Source organism: Xiphophorus couchianus, chromosome 5 (genome assembly GCF_001444195.1).
Source record: "Xiphophorus couchianus chromosome 5, X_couchianus-1.0, whole genome shotgun sequence".
Classification (NCBI taxonomy): Eukaryota; Metazoa; Chordata; class Actinopteri; order Cyprinodontiformes; family Poeciliidae; genus Xiphophorus; species Xiphophorus couchianus.
Genome location: NC_040232.1, coordinates 17,056,024 through 17,075,690, shown reverse-complemented (window position 1 = coordinate 17,075,690; position 19,667 = coordinate 17,056,024). Strand labels below are relative to the sequence as shown.

The window sequence follows — 19,667 nt, the reverse complement described above, 5'->3', positions numbered from 1 at the left end:
TCATCAAGTAAAGGAAATGAAAGCAATCAATATCCAATTTAATCCTTTAAAAAATATATAAAAACCTGCTAAGCGCAGAATATTTATTTATGTACACCCCTGAGAGAAAGTTTGGGGTTTTGTTCAGTATTCAAGGCACATTCTTTGCAGCAATCTGTGCCCGTTAGTGTCTCCATGCCAAGATGAGGAAATGCTAATGCTTGTTCCTGCTGCCAATCACGTCAGGAGAGAAAAAAAAAACAGATGGATACTAAGTGAGAGTGGCAGATACAGAGAAAATGTTTGCCCGATGGCTGGCAAGAAAGAAGGTAGCCAGTCAAACAGACTGAAGAGAGGAGCACATTATAAAGGAAATGAAATAAGAGAAAGGCAAGCAAATGTGAAGAAATATTAAATTCAAACAGAAAGCTCCCGCTCATGCTGTAAAAAAAAATGCTGTTTGGTTTAGTGTGAATATGCTGTCTGGCTAGCTGTCACTTAAAGGTGTTTGAAAGGTCTCAAGTATTCATTCATGGGTGTAAATAAGCTTGACAGCAATTGGAATAAGTTCAGATATTAGTGTGAAGATATCCTGCAAATGAGACGCACTTCTTCCTGGACAAGCTGCTAATCTCATTTTCACTTTCCATAATTATCACATCTTATGAGTCTCAACAGAAAGCTGGCTGTATTACACAGTTTCTAATTCTGATATTGATTTTTCATAATTTAAACATATGCATTGATACTGCAGTAACAATGATTGCAGCCATGGATCATGGATTATAATTTTATATTTAATTCTGTGTTTTTAAACTGTTATTTTTTACTAAGCATTAAAATCCAGATGTTTTCTTCCACTTTTTCTATTTGTTTTGTCAGAAACCATAAAAGACTAAAGCACCAATGAAGATAACCATTAGTTGCTGAACATTTGTATTTGACTACAAAGCAATATTGAGGTCAGTATACAAACAAGATGATACTAAAACATACATCTGTGATTAAACAATGCAGATCAAATAAAAAGAGCATGGTCTTCACTCCTACATGTGCATGAGAGCAGAGATGAGATGTTGACAGGATTATCGAGTGAAATGTTTCCCTCTGATGGTCTCTATTTAATTACAAATGAATATGGCATCATGTTTTATGCTCCATGGCTACTCTGACAAACTGCTGGCTTCGTGTAGTTTACTGGATTCCAATTGTATTGTCTGAACCAGCTCTGGTATGTCAAACTGGGTCCTTATTTGACCTTTTACAGATGAAAAGGTAAGAACTAATCAAAGTCAGTAGTGGGAACTGTGGGTGGACACTGCACATTAAAGAAGAACAGCTTGTCCTCTGTGATAGTCGACTAAATAAAAAACTGGCATATCAATTTGACGCTAGTATAATACCTGCATTTATTACTCTGAAGGCCTGAATAATGATCCAAAATTGGACTAAAGCCTTGAGGGAACTCAAGCAGATAATTATTACCCTTCACGCATGATGCTTGACACCTCCTCTCAAGTACAGTCAAAAAGAAAAGCTTCATTCCTGAGAGGCTGATAATAATGTGGATGCTGTTGTCCTTCCATTGTATTACTAAGAAACACACAGCAGGCCAATCTTTCATTTCAGACAGCAAACAGTTGTTAGTGCATTGCTTACAGGAAAGAGAGGGGCTTGATAATCACAACCATAAAAGTATGCAGTCTGTATTCAGTGTGATGATGACCTAATCAATGTCTAATCCAACCATGGCATACCCTGAAGCATGAAAAGAGCAGCTGACTGGTTTGTTCTCGTGGACATCCATAAACATTACCTGCCACAGTAGCATCCCAGAGCGGGAGACTCAGTTCAACCTGCCGAGCTCAGCTGAAGGCTTGCAGGAGTTGTTAATGCGTCACACCATTTTTAATTAACCACCTCTGCTGAATGCCCTGCCAACTCTGCACACACGGCCAAGATCATCACATTAACACGAAGCACCATGGGGCTGCACAACAATTATGGGGCAAAAGATTTATATTAAGGTGAGAAATATGATGACATATATAATGAATTTTCTGTACAAGGGTGAATATTTGTTGAGTGAAAAGCTGGGTTGTTGAGTCTGGGTAGAGTAATACTGTATTTTAATCCATTGTTGACACTTCTGATGGAAAAAGAAGGTATTTGAGTTCAATCCAGAGCTTATTTCGAGGCTCATGCTGAAATAATGACAAAACAAATACCATGTCATGTTTCACCAACATAAATTCCACTGAGTGCAAGAGTTAAATACTGTCAACATCAAAGCCTAATGTCTAGGTTGCAGCTAAAGTATGTTTGTTATGACAACCAGTTCTTAAAGGATGTGCTTTTTACTCACTGACTGATTTTTTCCACCAAAGCACTTGAGACATTTCTTACAGTCTGATCCTCCCTATATTGTATTCAGCTTTTTGCAGTTAAGCCACAAAAATTGTTTTATTTGTTTAAGTATACCTGCAATCAGACGATTTAATATCAACTAATCCATACACACACACACACTTCAAATTTGATCTTAAATGACAACAACTTTATTCTCAGGTTCCTTCAAAGCGAAGGATCAATGAACAGGCACAGCAACAAAAATGCTTCAAATTTACATTCTGAACTACTGTGAGATTTTGTACAACTAAAGCACAGGTGTCAAACTCCAGTCCTCAAGGGCCGGTGTCCTGGAATGAAATGGCTTAATTAGCCATTGAGGACTGGAGTTTGACACCCCTGACTAAAGAATGGCTATATTGTTTTTCTTCAAACAAATTATCATGCGCCAGGAGTATGAAAGGCACTTGCAACCTATAGTGAGTCAGGGCAAGTTTTACCTCAGCATATGTATTTTACTATCAGCCTAAAGCTCCACTAGTGGTTCCAACAACTGGCAGATTAGCCCTTTCATGCATGAATTATGATCCTTTGTGTCAGAATTTTTTTTCCATTTTTTAAAATGTTTTTCTTAAGGCATAAAAAAGGTAGGAAATTTCTTTTTAATTTTTTAATTTTTATGTGATCAATTGTAATTTTGTCCAAATACAAAGTTGTTATTTGAAAAATACATCAGTAGTATTGTTCCTTAGGGGTTATCTGATGTCACAATATTTTTTTTACTTGCAAGAGTCGTCTACAGTAGAAGAAGGGACCGGGTCGGTTCTCATGCTTTTTTGTCTGTCGGCCATATTGTATTTAACAAAAATAATTTCTTGCATTTGCAGCTGATGGCCAGTAGTTGATGGTATATTTTATGATGCATTAGTGTCCACTTCAGTGGTCTGTGTGCAGTTATAACATAAAAATCCACAGGAAGCACAAGAAAATGGCTTTTAGATAGCTGTCCACTGTAGTGACCACTATGCATGAAGGGGTTAAAGTTACAAAGGCCAAAAAAATTGAGGATAAAATGGAAGAGGATAAAGTAATTCTTTGTGATTAAGTTTGTGAGATTTACAATCAAGTAAAATTGTTCAATCGAGTTATACATCTTGTCAATGCCTGTTTCTCTGGGTTTTCTCTGTTTCTTCTTTTCAGTGACTTCTGTGGTCTGCAGCTGCAGTTAACTATTTTAGTAATTAAATATTCTGGCTATTAACTGAATAATCGGACAAAAAAATGTCAGGATCTGCAGGAACTACTTAAGCTTATTTTATGAGTATTACAAATACACACACAATTTGTAATAATGGTTTTTATTTACTTAAAAACCATTTAAGTAAATACCCCATCACTCAATTCCTTTTTTAAAAATGCAGTAACGGCACATCAAACCTCCATTTCAATTTCAACTCTGATGTGTGACAAAGAGGTTAAATCCTACTAAATCTAACTAACTACTATAAATATTTTCAAATTTGAAATATTAGCTAAATGTTTTGATTCATGGATTTTTTGTAAAAGAATCCCTTAAGCCCTACTGAGGTCCTCCATTCCCCCCCCTAATTTAAAGGTGGTGATAAATAAATGTAAGTCTTAAGGTAATTTGTGCTCATATTGTTAAGTTTGTAAAGACTGCATCTGAATCAATGTTTGCCATTGTGGTAGTGAAGCAATTAGAGAAGCATTTAGCACAAAATATGAAAATTACACCCCACATTTTTTCTGTGAAATATTTTGACAGTGTGTGCGTGGGAGCAGGTGCTCAGCACCACAGGAGCATGTCCAGGAAACTGCACCCTAACATGTTTTCTTTACTCTGTTGTGTTTAAGCCTGTGTTTTGTCACCAACAGAATTACTCTCAAAGCTCGTAAGTTATCCCTGAGATGGTGGTGGAGAGTACAGTGTCCCTTTCAGCCATCTGTTAAGAGTAACAGTGTCGGAGCTGGTGACTCAAACAAACAGAACAAATTGATAAAACTAATTGATTTTGTTGGGACAGCTCTGGAGTTCAGGGAGAATATTCTAAAAGTAGGGATATTTCTGTTTTTATGGTTTCATTGTGGTGGAGTTGTTGGCACCAGGACCATGCATTAAGGTAATCTTGGGTTTAAATCCAGATGGGCCTTTTTGTGTCCAAATTAGATGTTCTCCCAGGGCCTGTGTGTGTTTACCCCACATACTCCAGCATCCTACCCAAAACATGCATGTTACATTAATTTGCCACTCCAAATTGTCTTTACACATATGTCTCTGTGTTGTGTTGTATTGTGATTGACTGTGGCCTATTCAGGATATAGAAAAACTCTCACACTGTCCTGTTACCCTTTAATGGTGAGGCAGATGTACAAAATGCATGAATACTTCACAATATGTTGATTGTAAGGACACAGTACAGTAAAGAGATAAAGAATCAATGCATCTTCAGTAACACTGTAAAAAATTAGAAAAAAGTCTTATCAGAAAAGAAGTGCCAGTCTGTTTGCTGCCATCATGAGCATAGACAATTTCCTCAACCTTATAACAGATTATCCAGAGACATTAAGAAACATGCATGACTCCTCTAGCTGCCATCTCAAAACTGGAGGCAATCCCTCTGGTGCAAAAACATCTCATTATTAACCTCTGTGTACCCTTTTCTCAAATGTAAAATAAATCAAATTTTAAGTTTATCTTTGTTATATATTTATGCACAAAAATCGAATTTCTATATTATACTTTATTGTGCCATACACCTTGACATACAGCAGTTATTTGCAAAGCGGACCAAAAAACAGAGTTGTGCTCAATGTCTTTTAGGCTCTCTGAAGTCTGCTCTTTCTACTTTCTTCTTACTTCCGTGCCTGAAAGCCCAAATGTGGATCTGATATCCCTACGTAACCTGGCACCCTTTCACAAGCTTTGGATTATGACAGAGGATGTCTGGTATGCACCATTCGGCTGTGCAAGACTTACAAACTTAATGACATCAGTGGTGAAGAATATCCTCTACTGTACAAGCAGCCTTTCACTTTCAGGTATTTTCTGTTATGACATGCAACTGGATGGGTTTTAATCCCTTCCCAGGAGCAACAGTCGCATGTTGTGGAAACTCTGCAGTAGGTATATTAAGTATATTGTGTGCTGCTATGGGAGAGCAGAACCATCTCACCAACGATGCCTGTAAAGGACCCTTCAGGGCCAGATGGATAAGCCTGTTAGGAATGCTCTCTAAAAGGCAATAAGTGAGCAGAACTAGGTGATAAATGTTTTCCTTGCTTGCACTCACTCTCAGGGGATATTTTCTCAATGAATTAATATTGAAGAGAAGGACTCAAGTCTGAGCATGTTTATACCCATAAAAATTGGCAAATTATGAGCATGGTGACAAGCCACTCCATCAGCAGGAATGTTAATAATGTACAATATGCTGCTGTGAAGGTTGAAATAAATGATTATTTCACAAAGGCAGTGCATGAAATAAAGTCTCCTGATGAGCCCTGTCAGACAGATATTAGCTCTGATTATTAGAAAGAAAAATAGCCTTAAAAAACATCTGTAATATGCAGGTATGCACTGGCAAATGTTAACCCATTTCCCTCTTCTCTCCTCTGTTCTGTCTCACACAGAAACACAAATTTCTGGCTGGCTGAAACCTTTGATCTCCTAATTGCTTATTCAGAAATGGGTTTATTTGAAGCAGAAACTGGGTTGAAGGAGCTCAGCTTTGAAAAATAGCCGACATACACTCCTTCTCACGTAAAAAAAAATTAATAGGTGGAATGACAATGTCTCTCAGGGTTCTTTGAAGTCATTTAAATCGAAATTAGCTCAAATATTCATCAAATAAAATTTCTGTTAATTTGCAAAACGTTGAATACATGGGAAGATTCTGCTCTCAAGTTCAGTCCGCCTGAGAGGGATACTGTGCCTTGCAAAATAATTAACATTCTCCTGGACATATTTTTTACATTTTATCACAAGATGTGAAAAAAAAAAAAAAACTTTGAAGAAGGTGCCTTGATAAGGTTAAGTGGAAATTCCAATTTTTGTCCAGTATGGAAAACATTATACCAGAAAAAAAAAAAAAAACCCACTAACACTTCACATCACCCTGATCCCACAATCCCCACACTGACACATAGTGGTGGCAGAATCATGCTATTGGAATGCATCCCATGCTTCTTTTACTAAATGGATTTTCTCATCAGAAAGTAGTAAAGATAAAAGAAACTTATTTGATTTTTGTTTTAAAAGGTAAAACATCAAATTGAAAGATAATGACCCAACATATAATTTGGTTTTCATTTTTAAAGTGAAATAAAAAAAACTAAATATAAGGTGGCTTTTCACAAGTTTCTTATACACAAAAACATACATGAACAAAAGCATTTTTTAAAATTTGTTAAGGGACGAGTGTTATACATATACTTATATAGAAGTGCCAAACGAGGTGGCTGTTAATGTTAATTCAATATGTTCACGAACTAAATAGCTTTGTTCACTTTCCCCGCTGTCATTGCCAGAACTACAGGCAGACAACAATTCTAAAACAGCGCAGAAAATGAACATCACTGTTCACAATGTCTCCTTCTGTTCGCTGATTGACCCGGTAAAAATCAACCAGAGGCAATCCGAGTCAAGGGGAGAAATACCAGACTGTGCTGGAAGTGAGAATTTCTTTCAACTGCACAGCAGGGCAATGGCCAGGACAATTTTTTGATAGCTTTGTTTAGTTTTTTGGTTATTGTAATGTGATAAGAAAATCAAGCCTAATTTAAATTTCTACTCATCTTTTGTCAGCTACAAAATGGGAATTGTCTTGTGTCAATTTAGTACCTTGTATTTTAAACTAAATATCAAATTCCTTATGCTTCTGTTTCTGACAGATTGCTTTCTGATAAGAATGAACCAACCTGGATGCTTTTCTTGAAAGGGAAGCCAGTCACAGTTGATGGGAAGATGGATGAATGGGAGTAGGGCCAACAAGATAAAAAATAGTCAGAGGTTGAAAAGGACTTTGGACAGTGAAGATTCACTTTCCAACAAGACTGAACACATGTAGCCAGATCTACAATTAGATGTATTAGATCAAAGATTCATGTTTTAGGAATGCTTAGTTAAAGTCCACACCTAAATGGAAATCAGAGGCAAGACTTCAAAATTTATATTTCTACAAGCTCTACATTTGAGTTGGCTGAGGTTGAGAAATTTGGCAAATAGACATACATGTCTTTCTGTAGATGTGCAAACCAAATAGAGGCACACCCCCAAAGATTTGCAAAAATCCCAATAAAATAAGTTAAACTTTGTGGTTACCATGGGGAATGAAAACTGAGGCAACATACATGAGAGGAAAATAATTACTTTGTGACCTTATCTGTGAGAGATAGAGTTTGTCGAGGGTTTTGTTTGTGTAACTTTCTCTGTTTGGATGGATTACAATCGGTCTCTTTGTCTGAGCTCCATAAAGCATCTCAATATGGTTAGTGAAAAGTGATGTATTGTTCTGATTTTACACAAGTAACTTCTTTTGAGCTGTTAAACAAAGTGAACTTTGGATGCCTTGCCAATCAAAGCAGTTTCTCAAAACAGGAATGTGAGAAGAGGGTGTGCAGAAACGTGTACCACATCTCAGTGTTATTGTGCAAAATATTAAAAGACTTTAAAAAAGCAAACAGATTTAATTCAAATGAACCCACAGGCAGATCGGAATCTCTAAAATGAGCATTCTTTTGGTGTCTGGCGTCTTCTCACAAACACTTGGTGGAAATCGTGTTTGAACATGAAGCACCGGGTTGTGTTCTCTCATCACTTTTTAAATCAGCCTCTGCACAAGACAAGAGCCGCTCGGCGTGACTTTTGCGAATGTAAACAGTGTTTCCTATCCGACAAAACAGCGTGTCTTCCCAGACGCGCAAACACGTTTGGAAGTATTTGACTGATGCTTCGGTTCGAGCACACCTTGGATATTTTAGCAGAGACATTGTAAACTAATATTTTAGTTTGAAAGCCTCACAGAACAACCTGCTGACTATGTTCAGGTGCAAAACATGCAAAAGATCGAACATGTAATTTCACCAAAACACCGCTGCAGTGTTCCTTACCTGCCATCGAAATCTGCACTTGCTCCCAAACAGCAACAGTAAAACACCACCAACTTTATCCACAATTGCATGATTTCCATAGTTGCGCGCCCAGTTTGATCTCAGTCTAAGGTAATCCAAAAGGACCGGGTGGGAAAAGGTGACCAAAGCAAACAGACTATTTAAAACAGAGTGGATTTGTGCGCTGGAGCCTGAATGCTGTCGGGTGGGAAGAGTTTGCCTGCGTTCGTTAAACTGTTCATCTGCGATATCCAGCAGGAGAAGCGGAGAGGACAATCTAGCTTAATGCCTGAAAGCAGAGCGAGTCCGGTTGAGTGTGCGTGAGCGGGACGCACTCTGCCGGGAGAAGAGCGCACAGCCTTCTTCCCTCCTCCCTTCCTTTCTCTTCCCTTCTCTCTCTCTCTCTCTCTTCTCACAAGTTCAGGTAGCGGACTCTCCAAACTCACAACAAGCTCAGAAGGCTGACCCCTATCTACCTTCATGTGTTAATCCAGCACCTTGAAGAAAAATCCGCGCAAGCACGCAACCTGTGCAGCACGTGGGGCTCCACACAGGTTTTTTTTTTTTTTTTTTTAGAAGTGCTTTAATTAATTGCATAGCCTGCAGAGGCACGCACTTGCACGCGGCCACCCAGGTAGATAGCACTCACGAGAGGAAAGTAGACGCAGTGGAAATTATATATGTATGTGGGAGAAAAGGTAACAAATGGACGCGCTCATGTAGCGTCCATTTGTTACCATAGAACTGGTTAGCAGAGACACTCAGGATGCAAACGAGATCCAGGTACAAAGCTTTCTGTCTGTCAGAAAAATAACCAAGGAAGAAATTTCAAATATGTACATTTAGTTTTGTTTTTCACATTAACGTCTTCAACATATTTGTTTCAAACGTACTTGATTACCGTGCTTAATCAAGTACAAGTACGTCAATACAGTCTACAGATAAAAGCTTTTTGAGGCTCTAATTTTTTACTCATTCCTGTTTTAACAAGATAGGGCATGCTTTTCATGACATGGATGACATTTCAAAATTTAAGCCAAAATTGGAAAATAAGTTAACTTTTAGTTATTCTTATTTTTTTTTAACTTTCTTTCAATGAAGAAAATACATCTGTTACAATAATCTGTGAACCTTAAGAACTTACTCCACAACACATACTAACGAGAATCTTCAGAGCATTAAAGTTGATTTTTTTTTTTTTTTTGCAGAGAAAGCTGTAACAATTTTTACTATCTCTGTCCCAGAGATAATATTGTGATTGTTGTACTATGTTGCTGTACCTGCACATAGGAAGATATGCTACCTTGGGTAAATGGCACTCCAGGATCGCATCTTCCTGCATCTTTAACATTAGTATACATTATTTGATCACCAGTTGAAGCAGACTGTCAAATATTTTGGAGAAATGAAACATTTATACCTCATAAGTGGTGCAGCTCTCAAATGCCATGTATATCACCATGGCTTTGATTTCAGTGTTGAGGCTTTGCACATCTCATGCATAAGTTATTTTAGGGTCTATGGAAAGCCTTGATTTAGACCATTTTTTATGTTTATTTTTAAATGACAGTGTAATGCAACATTGTTCATTTCTTCTGGTTTAAATACATCACATTGAGGAAATAGTTACTTTATGTAACTATCTGCACTCCTCTGATGTATTTAGTGGTATAATATACTTCTCTAAAATGTGCCAACAGCAGAAGGAAGTTGTTACCAAAGCTCAAAATTATTTAAATCAATATTTATTTAAAACAAGGGAAGGAAATTAATATCTTATTCTATCTCCTTCCCTCTATGTTATTTGTGTTCAAGTAAGCTTTACAAAAAAATCCAAATTAAATCAGGCAAAAACAAAAAAACGTGTCAAAAATGAAAATTTTTTTGATGTGCCATTTACCTAATAAAGTGATTGCAAAAGATAAAACATTCATACAATGAATTCACTTCAGTTTTTAGAAAAAAAATATATACAGAAAATAAGCACAGACAATTTGACAGGAATGTCAACACAGCTGTTATGCCTTGTGCACTGAACCTGCAGCGATTCCATGTATGAATTCTGGTTAGCCTCATTTAGACTTGTTCTGATTCAGTTTTCCAGCAGCTGATACATTTGAATTGCTTTGTAAAAACTTGCAACCCTCCTGTGATTACAAAAATTGGCTGAAAAATATTTGGCTGACACCAGTGGTGCGTTAGGTGCATGGCTTTTGAGCCTAAGCAATTACTAAATTTTAGCCAACCCATCAGAGCGCCACATTTTCTAAAGCATGGAGAACAAAATCACAGCAACCATCTCATTTTCAGCTTTGAGAGCAATCTGCTTGAAACAAACTACCTTAAAACAACACAGTGTGGAGATAAATCGTGTACCATCCTGGAGAAGAGGACAAATTGGGAAGATGTTTTGATAGGATTATAGCATACTGTTGGTTGATCAAAGTCCTTACTGGCTTTCTGTCATAGTTCATGTTGTTACAGCCTGTCACTTACTCTGGTGATGAACTCTGGTGGTCTATGTGGTGGCACTGAAGTTTGACATGGAAGGTTTTGGAGAAAAGTTGATTATGTGTAATTAGATGATCAATCACAAAGTGAAAGCATGTCATACTATGATTTATTACATTAAAAACTGAGAAACTGGTGATGCAGACTGGCCAAATCATGCCTCATTACCAACAGCCCAAAGGATAAATGTGGAGGTTCTGAATGTGCGAATTTTAAAGAGCAGGTTTGCCCAAAACCTAAATAAAAACATATAAATGTACTTACATTGAATCAAAAATATTAAATGGTATTAAAGAAACCATAACAAAGTAAAAGAAAAAAGAAAAGGATGCGGAAATTGTTGAAAATCAAATACATACTACAAACCTAGAGAAATTCAGAAATATTTTCTATTGTCACAAGAGTTGTATTGTTTTTATTGATTTGATTTGGTTTATTTTCAGAGTTAACAAAAAACTGATTAGGGATATTGGAGTCTGACCTCTGCTACACTCCATAAACTCCTGACTTTGACTCCCTCACTGTTGTTCTTAAGGGTCAAGTTGGATTAATTTTTTTGTAAGAATATTACATTTGTAATGTTCATACTCACTCCTTCACACTGTCATGATTTATTATTCTTTAAAATTACTATTCTCGTAAAAATACTTTACTTCCGCTGTTTTTGTGTGGTTTTAGTCACAACCCAGAGCCAGCCATTAATCTCACAGCATGGCTCACAAGTTATTATGAAAATAATAATTTAAAAAAGTAGAATTATTATTTGGAAAAGTCATTTTTTCATAGTTAAATACATGGATTTTTTTATTAAAATATTTTGTTTGTATCCCTTTATTTACTGTGACATCACTGTTACTCTTACAGATTCCAAATTGTTTAACTAGTTGCCTTATTGCTTCTGTCACTTAAATAAATTTAAAATACCTACCCAGTCCTAGTCTTCTGTAAACCTACATAAAATAAACGATTTGCTGTGACAGGGATCTCTGAGTAGGTGGAGAGCTTGAAATGTTAAACTCTTATGCGGCACAGAAATAAGGGATGACATTATAGGAGATCATGTATGAGACTGAGTAACTAACTAAGGCTCTAGTTAGCCATTTTAAATGAGAAAGCCACATCTGTGACTTATAACAGGAGGGCTGTAGTTGATTTAGTTTCAAGATGAAGCCTAAAAGAGTTGCACCATATTTAAGTCTTAAGCTCTATGTTGTCCCTCTAAAACACAGAACTGGTGTTTTTTAGGAGGGGACATATTATTCATGAACACAAAAAGTGCAGTTTTTTTTCTTTTCTGGTTAAGGAATGTGGCAGTTAAAAATTTGAATATGATTGCTCCTTAAAAATGTATAACATAATAGCAGAATACTGCCTATTTTAATTCACAACCGGGAAATTCCACCTCTGCAGGAGTATATAAGCTATCCAAAAGACTAAGAGGTCTACCAAAAAGAAATACAAAAACAGAAAACAACAAACTAGAAAAGGGAATCTTTATACACATTTGCAAGACTAAATGCATATGTAAACACCCAAAGTGCACCAATATATACAGTAAATGCTAGCATGCATTATACAAAGGCTGCATATAAATGAATGAATGTATGGCTCTGTTCAAAGAGAGATGTAAAAAAAGAAAAAAGTAAGTGGATGCATATTGAAGGGAATATAACAAGTTTAGCTGTTGCACATGGGGGATTTTGAACTATTGCTCTATATCGTGGTTTTCTGGGAGAGATGCTGATTGTAAAGTCTGACAGCTGCAGAGAGGAAGGACTACATATACTGCTCCTTTGCACATTTAGGGTGCAATAGTTTGTCACTGAAAGAGCTTTTCAGAGACTTTACCATTATGCATGGAACGGGAGACCTGCTGATACCAGTTTGAGCCTTTTTGGATTTCTCTTCCAGAAATATGACATAAGAAGTTATATATCATTGAAGCACAAGTTGAACATTACTGAAAATGATTCTTTCTAGCCTTCTGCTCACATTAGCAACCGTTAATGATTTATAGAGGCAACTTGAAGGTAATCTCTCATTGCGTGAATATAGGCAGACATGTCTCCACATCTAGATATGTTATAGTCCAACCACCCCAGCAGCTTTTTACATCTCTGTGCTTTCTCTGGAAACTAGTACTTAAATTAGATATAACATACTTTTACTTAAAAGAGCACACACTCAGAAATGTTGTTAGTGATATTTGGAAGTGCTTATGCATAGTGTGTTCAATTAACCTGCTTATCACCAATTTTGGTCAGTTGAACTGAAAAAGCTTACCAGACAATTTCTGGTGCATTTCCATTTGCACAGACAGGGGCAAGAAAACTTTAGAGATAAGAAATATAATCTAAAATTTACTTGAAAAAAACAACATATGAACAATAATTTACAGATTTAAGTAAATTTGTGATTATTTAAAAAAAAGTTGCAAATTTAACATGAAAGAGCAGACATGTTGCAAAACCAACAAAAAGCATGTAAAGTTTCTTACATGTATTTCAAATGGATTTTTTGCATGCTTTCTTCAGTAACCAAGCAACATTAACAAAATATAAATTGTCAATTTGGAAATCTCTTATCTGCTTGATCACAAAAGGTTGGGGCCTAAGTAGAGAACAATGGACTGTTTACAACACAGGGGCATCAGTAAAAAGAAAAAAGGTGGGTTGGTGGATAAACTGTTAGAACTTGAGGAGTTGGATTAGTTTTGTTGCTAAATCAGGTATCGACATCTGTTTATGGAGATCTTCTGAATAAATACTACTCACAGATGAAATGGCTGTTTTCTTTGAAAACAATTTGCACAAAGTATCAGATTACTTTAGACAAAAGCAAATAATCTTCTTGACTCAGCTTCGAAAAAAACACTAAAAGAAATTTTAATTATCCAGTTTCAGAATAATATTGAGGTCTTAGCACATCAGCGTGATGCACTCATTGAAAAGCGTCAAGAGAACGATCATTGTTTAAAAGTGAATTCAACTAATCCACTGAAAGAGCTGTTTCCACTGTTTTGTAATAATAAAGCACACCATTCAACCTCCAGTATCTTCCCTTCAGCTTAAATCAAGCAATTTCACAGGTTTAGATGGAGGCTTCTAGTGACACCACCTGCGTATAATCCTGCAGAGTCACAAATGTGAACAGGGAGTCAGACGCCTCCTCTTGAGGAAAAATTCTTGAAACAAGCGGTGTCTGTGGCTATTCACTTCAGGACAGACTGACTCTGGTGACAGAATTCAGATGAGTACAGATGCTCGAGACCAGCATCTCCCTCAAAGCCTCTCCATCTAAACGTTACCAAGCACACCAATCTTTTTGACACAATCATTAATTAATAAATACTGCTGAATATAATATAGGGGATGTACACAGTGGATTGAAAAAGAAATCAGTTAAATTTTTTTTTTTTTACATATTTTGTCAGTTCCACAAACATTTGTGTAAGAAACCAACATTTGTTAATTGGAAGAAAAACTTAAAACATATAAATCTAAAATGTGTGCTATGCATTTGTAGTAATGGAAATGTATGGTACAACTGCAAACTTACCAAACATGGCCACTTAAACTGATATGGTAGGCCAGGAGAGAACTATGCAGTGAAGCAGCCCAGAGGATCATGGTAGTTTCTCAAAAGATGCTCCAGAACTCCACAGCTTCAGTAGGAGAATCCACAGACAGGATAATTAGAAGTCTTGAAGTTCAGAAATATGATCTTTATAAAATGCAAAGGAAAAAAAAATCTCTCTTCTCAAAAGGGGAAATTCAGTCAATACCACTGCTTATATGCTGAACACATCATTACCACAGGGAGTGGCATCATCATGCTGTGGGGATGCTTTTCTATAGGGACAGAAAAGCTGGTCAGAACTGATGGATGGAGCTAAACAGAGCAATCTTTATATAAACCCGCAAAAAAAGACTTAAAACTGGGTCAGATATTAATATCGTAGTAGAATAACACATACAGTGAACATACAGTCAGAGCTACAATGAAACAACCAAACCATGTGTGTCAATTTGAGAAGACATGTAAAAATGGCCCAGTCAAAGTCCAGAACAAAAGCAAAAGAAAAAACAGCAAGGCTTGGTAGTAGGGCCTATAGCACACTTTAGATTCTATCTGTAGAAATGTTGAAAAAGATAATTTTGCTACCAACTCACAATCATGCAGTGCATCATATAAAAATCTAACATCTGCAGATATATCAACATTTGTAAAAATTCAATGGATGCAAGTACTTTTGCAGGATGCTGGACCATTTACATATCTTTTATGAGAAATATTCAGTTTCTCCACAGAATTACACAAAGACTTATTTTAAACATAACTATTTGAAGCTGAAAGCTGCTTTTTACCTCTAAAGGTGCTTCTCTACCACTACTTGATTAAAACACACAGAAAGTGAAGGTGAGGTAGTGCTGAGGGTATTCCCTAGTTGATCTTTACCTGCAGATGAGTCTCATAGCTCTGAGCTTCCCCTGCAGTTAATCAGAAGGCTCTGACTGCTTATGCAGATCGTCTGCAAGTGCCGACGTATGATTTGCTTAATTAACAAAGTAAGTGTAAAATTACTGATATTTCTGTGTACATGGACAGCTTTATCACACAGTGTCAGCAAAAACACAATCATAGCACTGCAAATTGGTGGATAGCTGTGGACAGAGTATCTGTAACAAACCCCCTGTTCAAATAAAAACACCTTCCATCCTTTTTGGTTCCAACTTTATTTTTTTAGAATGAGAGTTTGACTTTTAAAAATGCAGTTTAACAGTTTCCACCTTTCATAAAACCAATATTGCTTGAAAACAGACATTTAAAAGAAATGCTTCTGCCATGTGAGACCCAGCATCAATTTCAACGATTCTGGAGACGCTCAGCTGTGCAGTAGAGCTCACAGTCCTGATTATGCATCGACTTGTCCAGCTGGCTCTGCAGTCCTCTGCGGCGGCCTTCCCATCAACATGTTGTTCTTTGGCGAACAGCTTTCAGGCTCCATAGTCATCACCTGAACCGAGTACCCATGAGTCTCTGCAGCCCAAGACCGGTCCAAGTCCACCAATCCCATGCAGTGTTTTCCTGCATTAGTACAAATAAAAACGATAAAATGCTATCGTTTGTCACCAAATCGAGTCGAGATAACATACACTTTTTTCTTGAAATCCAGCAGAAATTCAGGCTCTGCATGATGACCAAACAAGTCCTAAACTGGATGATGGTTAAAAACAAATATGGTTATTTATTGGTTTTATTAGTGTCTGGAGAGGGGAGTGCCATAATTTACCTATCACTGATTTTATAAGCTTCCTGACTTACGAACAAAATGTAATTATTTACATAACAGTAAATTATTACCATAATTACTATTATGGTAATAATTAGAGCACTATTACCATAATAATTCTCTAATTATTATGGAAGGTGAATTTCAATTTAGAAAGACAGAATATTTGCAATACAGAAAAACACAAAACCAATTAGCATGTTAATTAAGTAAATAAATAATGATGACACATGTGAGCTGGAAATGTGAGACTTGAATGATCATATGTGAAGGACCAGAGGTTCCTTTTTTAAGCTTTGTGAGCGAACTGGTCTTCTGTGTTAAGGCTGAGTAAAGAAGGGATTTGATCAATATTTCATAGTAAATGAAAGCCTTCATTGGCCCCCAAAGTTATTCTGTATGTTTGGCCAAAACATACAGATGTTTCTACCTCTGAACTTGTAGATATGAGGTTCTTCTAGTCACACTCAGCATTTCTCTTCTTTCAAACACAGCAGGTTTAATTTAATACCAGAGAGCTAAACATTTCTCTGTTGTGATTAGACTGCTAATCACAGCAGATATGTTGGGATCAGGAGTAGCTCTTAACATTAATTCATTAATTGACAATTTGCAATATTTGTGCCTTATCAGCATACACCAAATGAGCTGGGCTGTGGAGGATCAGATGCCAATTTAACACAACTCCTAAACTATGCAATGTGAGTATTTATTTAAACATATCTAGTTCAGGTTTTTATTTTATGTATTTAGTCTCTTCACAGAAAAAAATAACAACTCCCACCTAAATTAGACACTGTTCATTGTCATGCTGCTTTGATGGCAAAAGCCTGACTAGCAGATTTAGGAAAGATAAGAAGAAAATGTATTGTGATCTGACAGAAGAGACCAGTGACAGGTGGTGTTAGATACAAATATAAAGGCTTCAGATTCAAGAACCCTGGGGAGCTTTTCTGATCTAATGAAGCTTTGATAAAGTGGAAAGCTATCAACTTGAAAAAGGGTACTTAACATAATGAAAACAGTTCTCAGTAAAGATCCAGCACAGGAATGGAGGTTTCACACTTCCATCTGAATGGAACTCTGATCCTGCAGCTGCTCGTTTCAGTCACAGTTTTTTTTCTTTGTCAAATGTTTTTAACACATTTCACAAGTATTAAAGCTTCATAGTGAGGTGATCTCAATACGTGAATGAAGACATATGAACAGTGTAAAGCAGAATATAACAGAATGGACTTATTCTATGCCATTCACAACAATTATCAGTTGTACATTGATAATTGATAATCAATGTACAACTACAGGAAATGTAACAAATGGCTCTCAGCAATAGATTTCTCACAAGATGTAAAGTGCTGATAAATGAAAGTAAAAACTCAAGGTCCAGCTAAAATAAGCATAAGGCATTTTCTCTAATTAATCAAAATGAATTGAGTTGAAATCAACTGAACAGTATTTTAAAGTGAAATGAACCTCATTAAACTGAAGCCAGTTCAATTGATGTTTCATCTGGTCAGTTCTGGCTCTATTGAGCTCATTTAGAAATACGTTGTTTTAGGGCTACTTATGCAAATAAGCTGCTGCTGGCCACGCCCTCTCAACTCAGTGTTTACATTAGAACCTCAGACAAGTGGAAATAGCTACAAGTAGAAGCACAGTGACCATGCATCTTTGACCCCAAAACAAATTTTCAAGGACTTAAAATTGATATGATCTTTTGTAAGACCTCGTAGAAACCTTCTATATAGAGATTCTAAGAATTAATCCCAGATAAGAAAACAGAGAGAGAAAAATATCTCTTAGAACAAACAAGACAAAATACTTGATGCCTGAAAAAGAACCAAGCCAAGAAACTTAAAGAAACAAGTGCAAAAATTATTCACAGTTCACCATGATAAATAATCATATTAACTAAAAGGACAGTAGGAATCCTTATACTTTAATGCCACAAATGTTTGCATTATGGAGACAAGATGGGATAAAAGGGCAGATTATGAACAGTACCAATGAGGCGCCTCTCGGGTGGCAACTGTACCGCAGTCTGATCTGCAAAGCGGCAAAGGATCATGTGTTCCTGAGGAAGACAGATGAAAAATAACTGTTTAATCTGGAAATACTGTTTACCTTGTTTGACCACCTTTTGAAACAATATACCTCAAGGCTGCAACAGTAGGCACAACAAAGCCATGCATTTCAGACATTTAAAGAATTCAGTGAAACCAACATGGATGAATGGATTAGTTTTGCTTGTCTACTACTCCTATTTTAGCCTACACCTGCTTGAATTTGTGCACAGCCATGATGCAGATCTCGGCACGTTACGCCTGTGAGGCAGGAAACATAGCAGATCGCATGGTTAGGCACAATAAGCTAAAAATCTGTCTGTTTTAGCTGTTTTAACACACAAATTTGCATTTACTGGACCTAAGTATCTGTCAAGATTTTACACTATGCCCATAAAAATACAAGAATTTCCTGTTTTAATGGAAGCAAAACATGATAGCAGAGAGTAAGTAGTAATTCTTTTGTCAAGAATGTATCCAAAGAATGTATCCTAACAATCATCTTATTAGACTTGCCTAGCAACTGTGGAGTCAAAACAAAGTCCACCAGACAAGACTGGAGACATGGCGCGGTTTTGTAAATCTGTATAAACAGTGGCAAAAAGTGACATTACAATCTCACCGGCGTACTTAGCTCAGTGATGAGGGTACGATGTTGGAAATGAGATGTCTTATCTCGATGCATCGTAAATCTGTCAGCTCATGAAAGCTTAACATTCCTTGACGTGGTTATTTTTATACACACAAAATCAAAGTCAGCACACCCAGACCTGCGACTCCAATATTAGCAACCAGACTAGCTAACAAGCCTCCATTAGTGGTTGCTGCCATGTACAAACCCCAGCAGCAGTCGCTCTGTCTGCCTTTCCATATTACATGTCATTAGATATTGTGACATGGATCCAGCTTGCAGCTGTTTGTTTGCTCGTAATCATTTCCAGGTGACATGTTTCTAATTTATATGTTTGTTAAAAATAGTTGCCAGATAGGAAATAATACAACTGCCACCCCTAGGAGTGAAATATGTGCATCCCTGTCAGCTTTCCAAACAGACCACATGAACCCAGGTAATTTATTTCCAAACAAAGGACACGGTTCCCCGTTCTAAGCTTCTCCCTGTGTATGGTTCATGTAACAAGTGATTCAGCAGAGCAGTAAGTCATCTCTAAGCTGCCTCTGCTTTAATTGATCCCATTTTTCACAGTGCAGAGTAAATGCTGAATGCAAGGCCGTAAAGCAGAGCTGGCCCTTTACGTTTGAGCCAAGCACCAACACCTCACACCATTAACCCTTTATTTCACAAGCATCTGTCAGCATCTTGTCGTTTGCTTTAACTACTTTCG

At 36.8% G+C, this 19,667-nt stretch overlaps 2 protein-coding genes across 5 annotated transcripts in view; both read right to left on the bottom strand.

The window, feature by feature from the left end:
- Window positions 1-8,960, bottom strand: part of npnta (nephronectin a) — a 61,668-nt gene extending 52,708 nt beyond the window's left edge. Inside the window, exon 1 of one of the 4 annotated variants that reach the window (XM_028018547.1) lies at window positions 8,458-8,960. In XM_028018547.1, the coding sequence (XP_027874348.1) occupies window positions 8,458-8,537 (80 nt within the window). In that variant the 5' untranslated portion in view covers window positions 8,538-8,960. The remainder of the gene's footprint in view (window positions 1-8,457) is intronic. The other 3 variants (XM_028018548.1, XM_028018549.1, XM_028018550.1) reach the window with 3 other exon arrangements.
- Window positions 8,961-14,353: 5,393 nt separating this feature from the next.
- The window catches only part of gstcd (glutathione S-transferase, C-terminal domain containing), a 50,140-nt gene continuing 44,826 nt past the window's right edge, over window positions 14,354-19,667 (bottom strand). The window contains exons 11-12 of the mRNA XM_028018273.1: window positions 18,266-18,335; window positions 14,354-16,056 (exon numbers count right to left, since the gene is read on the bottom strand). Of these exons, the coding sequence (XP_027874074.1) occupies window positions 15,884-16,056; window positions 18,266-18,335 (243 nt within the window). The 3' untranslated portion in view covers window positions 14,354-15,883. The remainder of the gene's footprint in view (window positions 16,057-18,265; window positions 18,336-19,667) is intronic.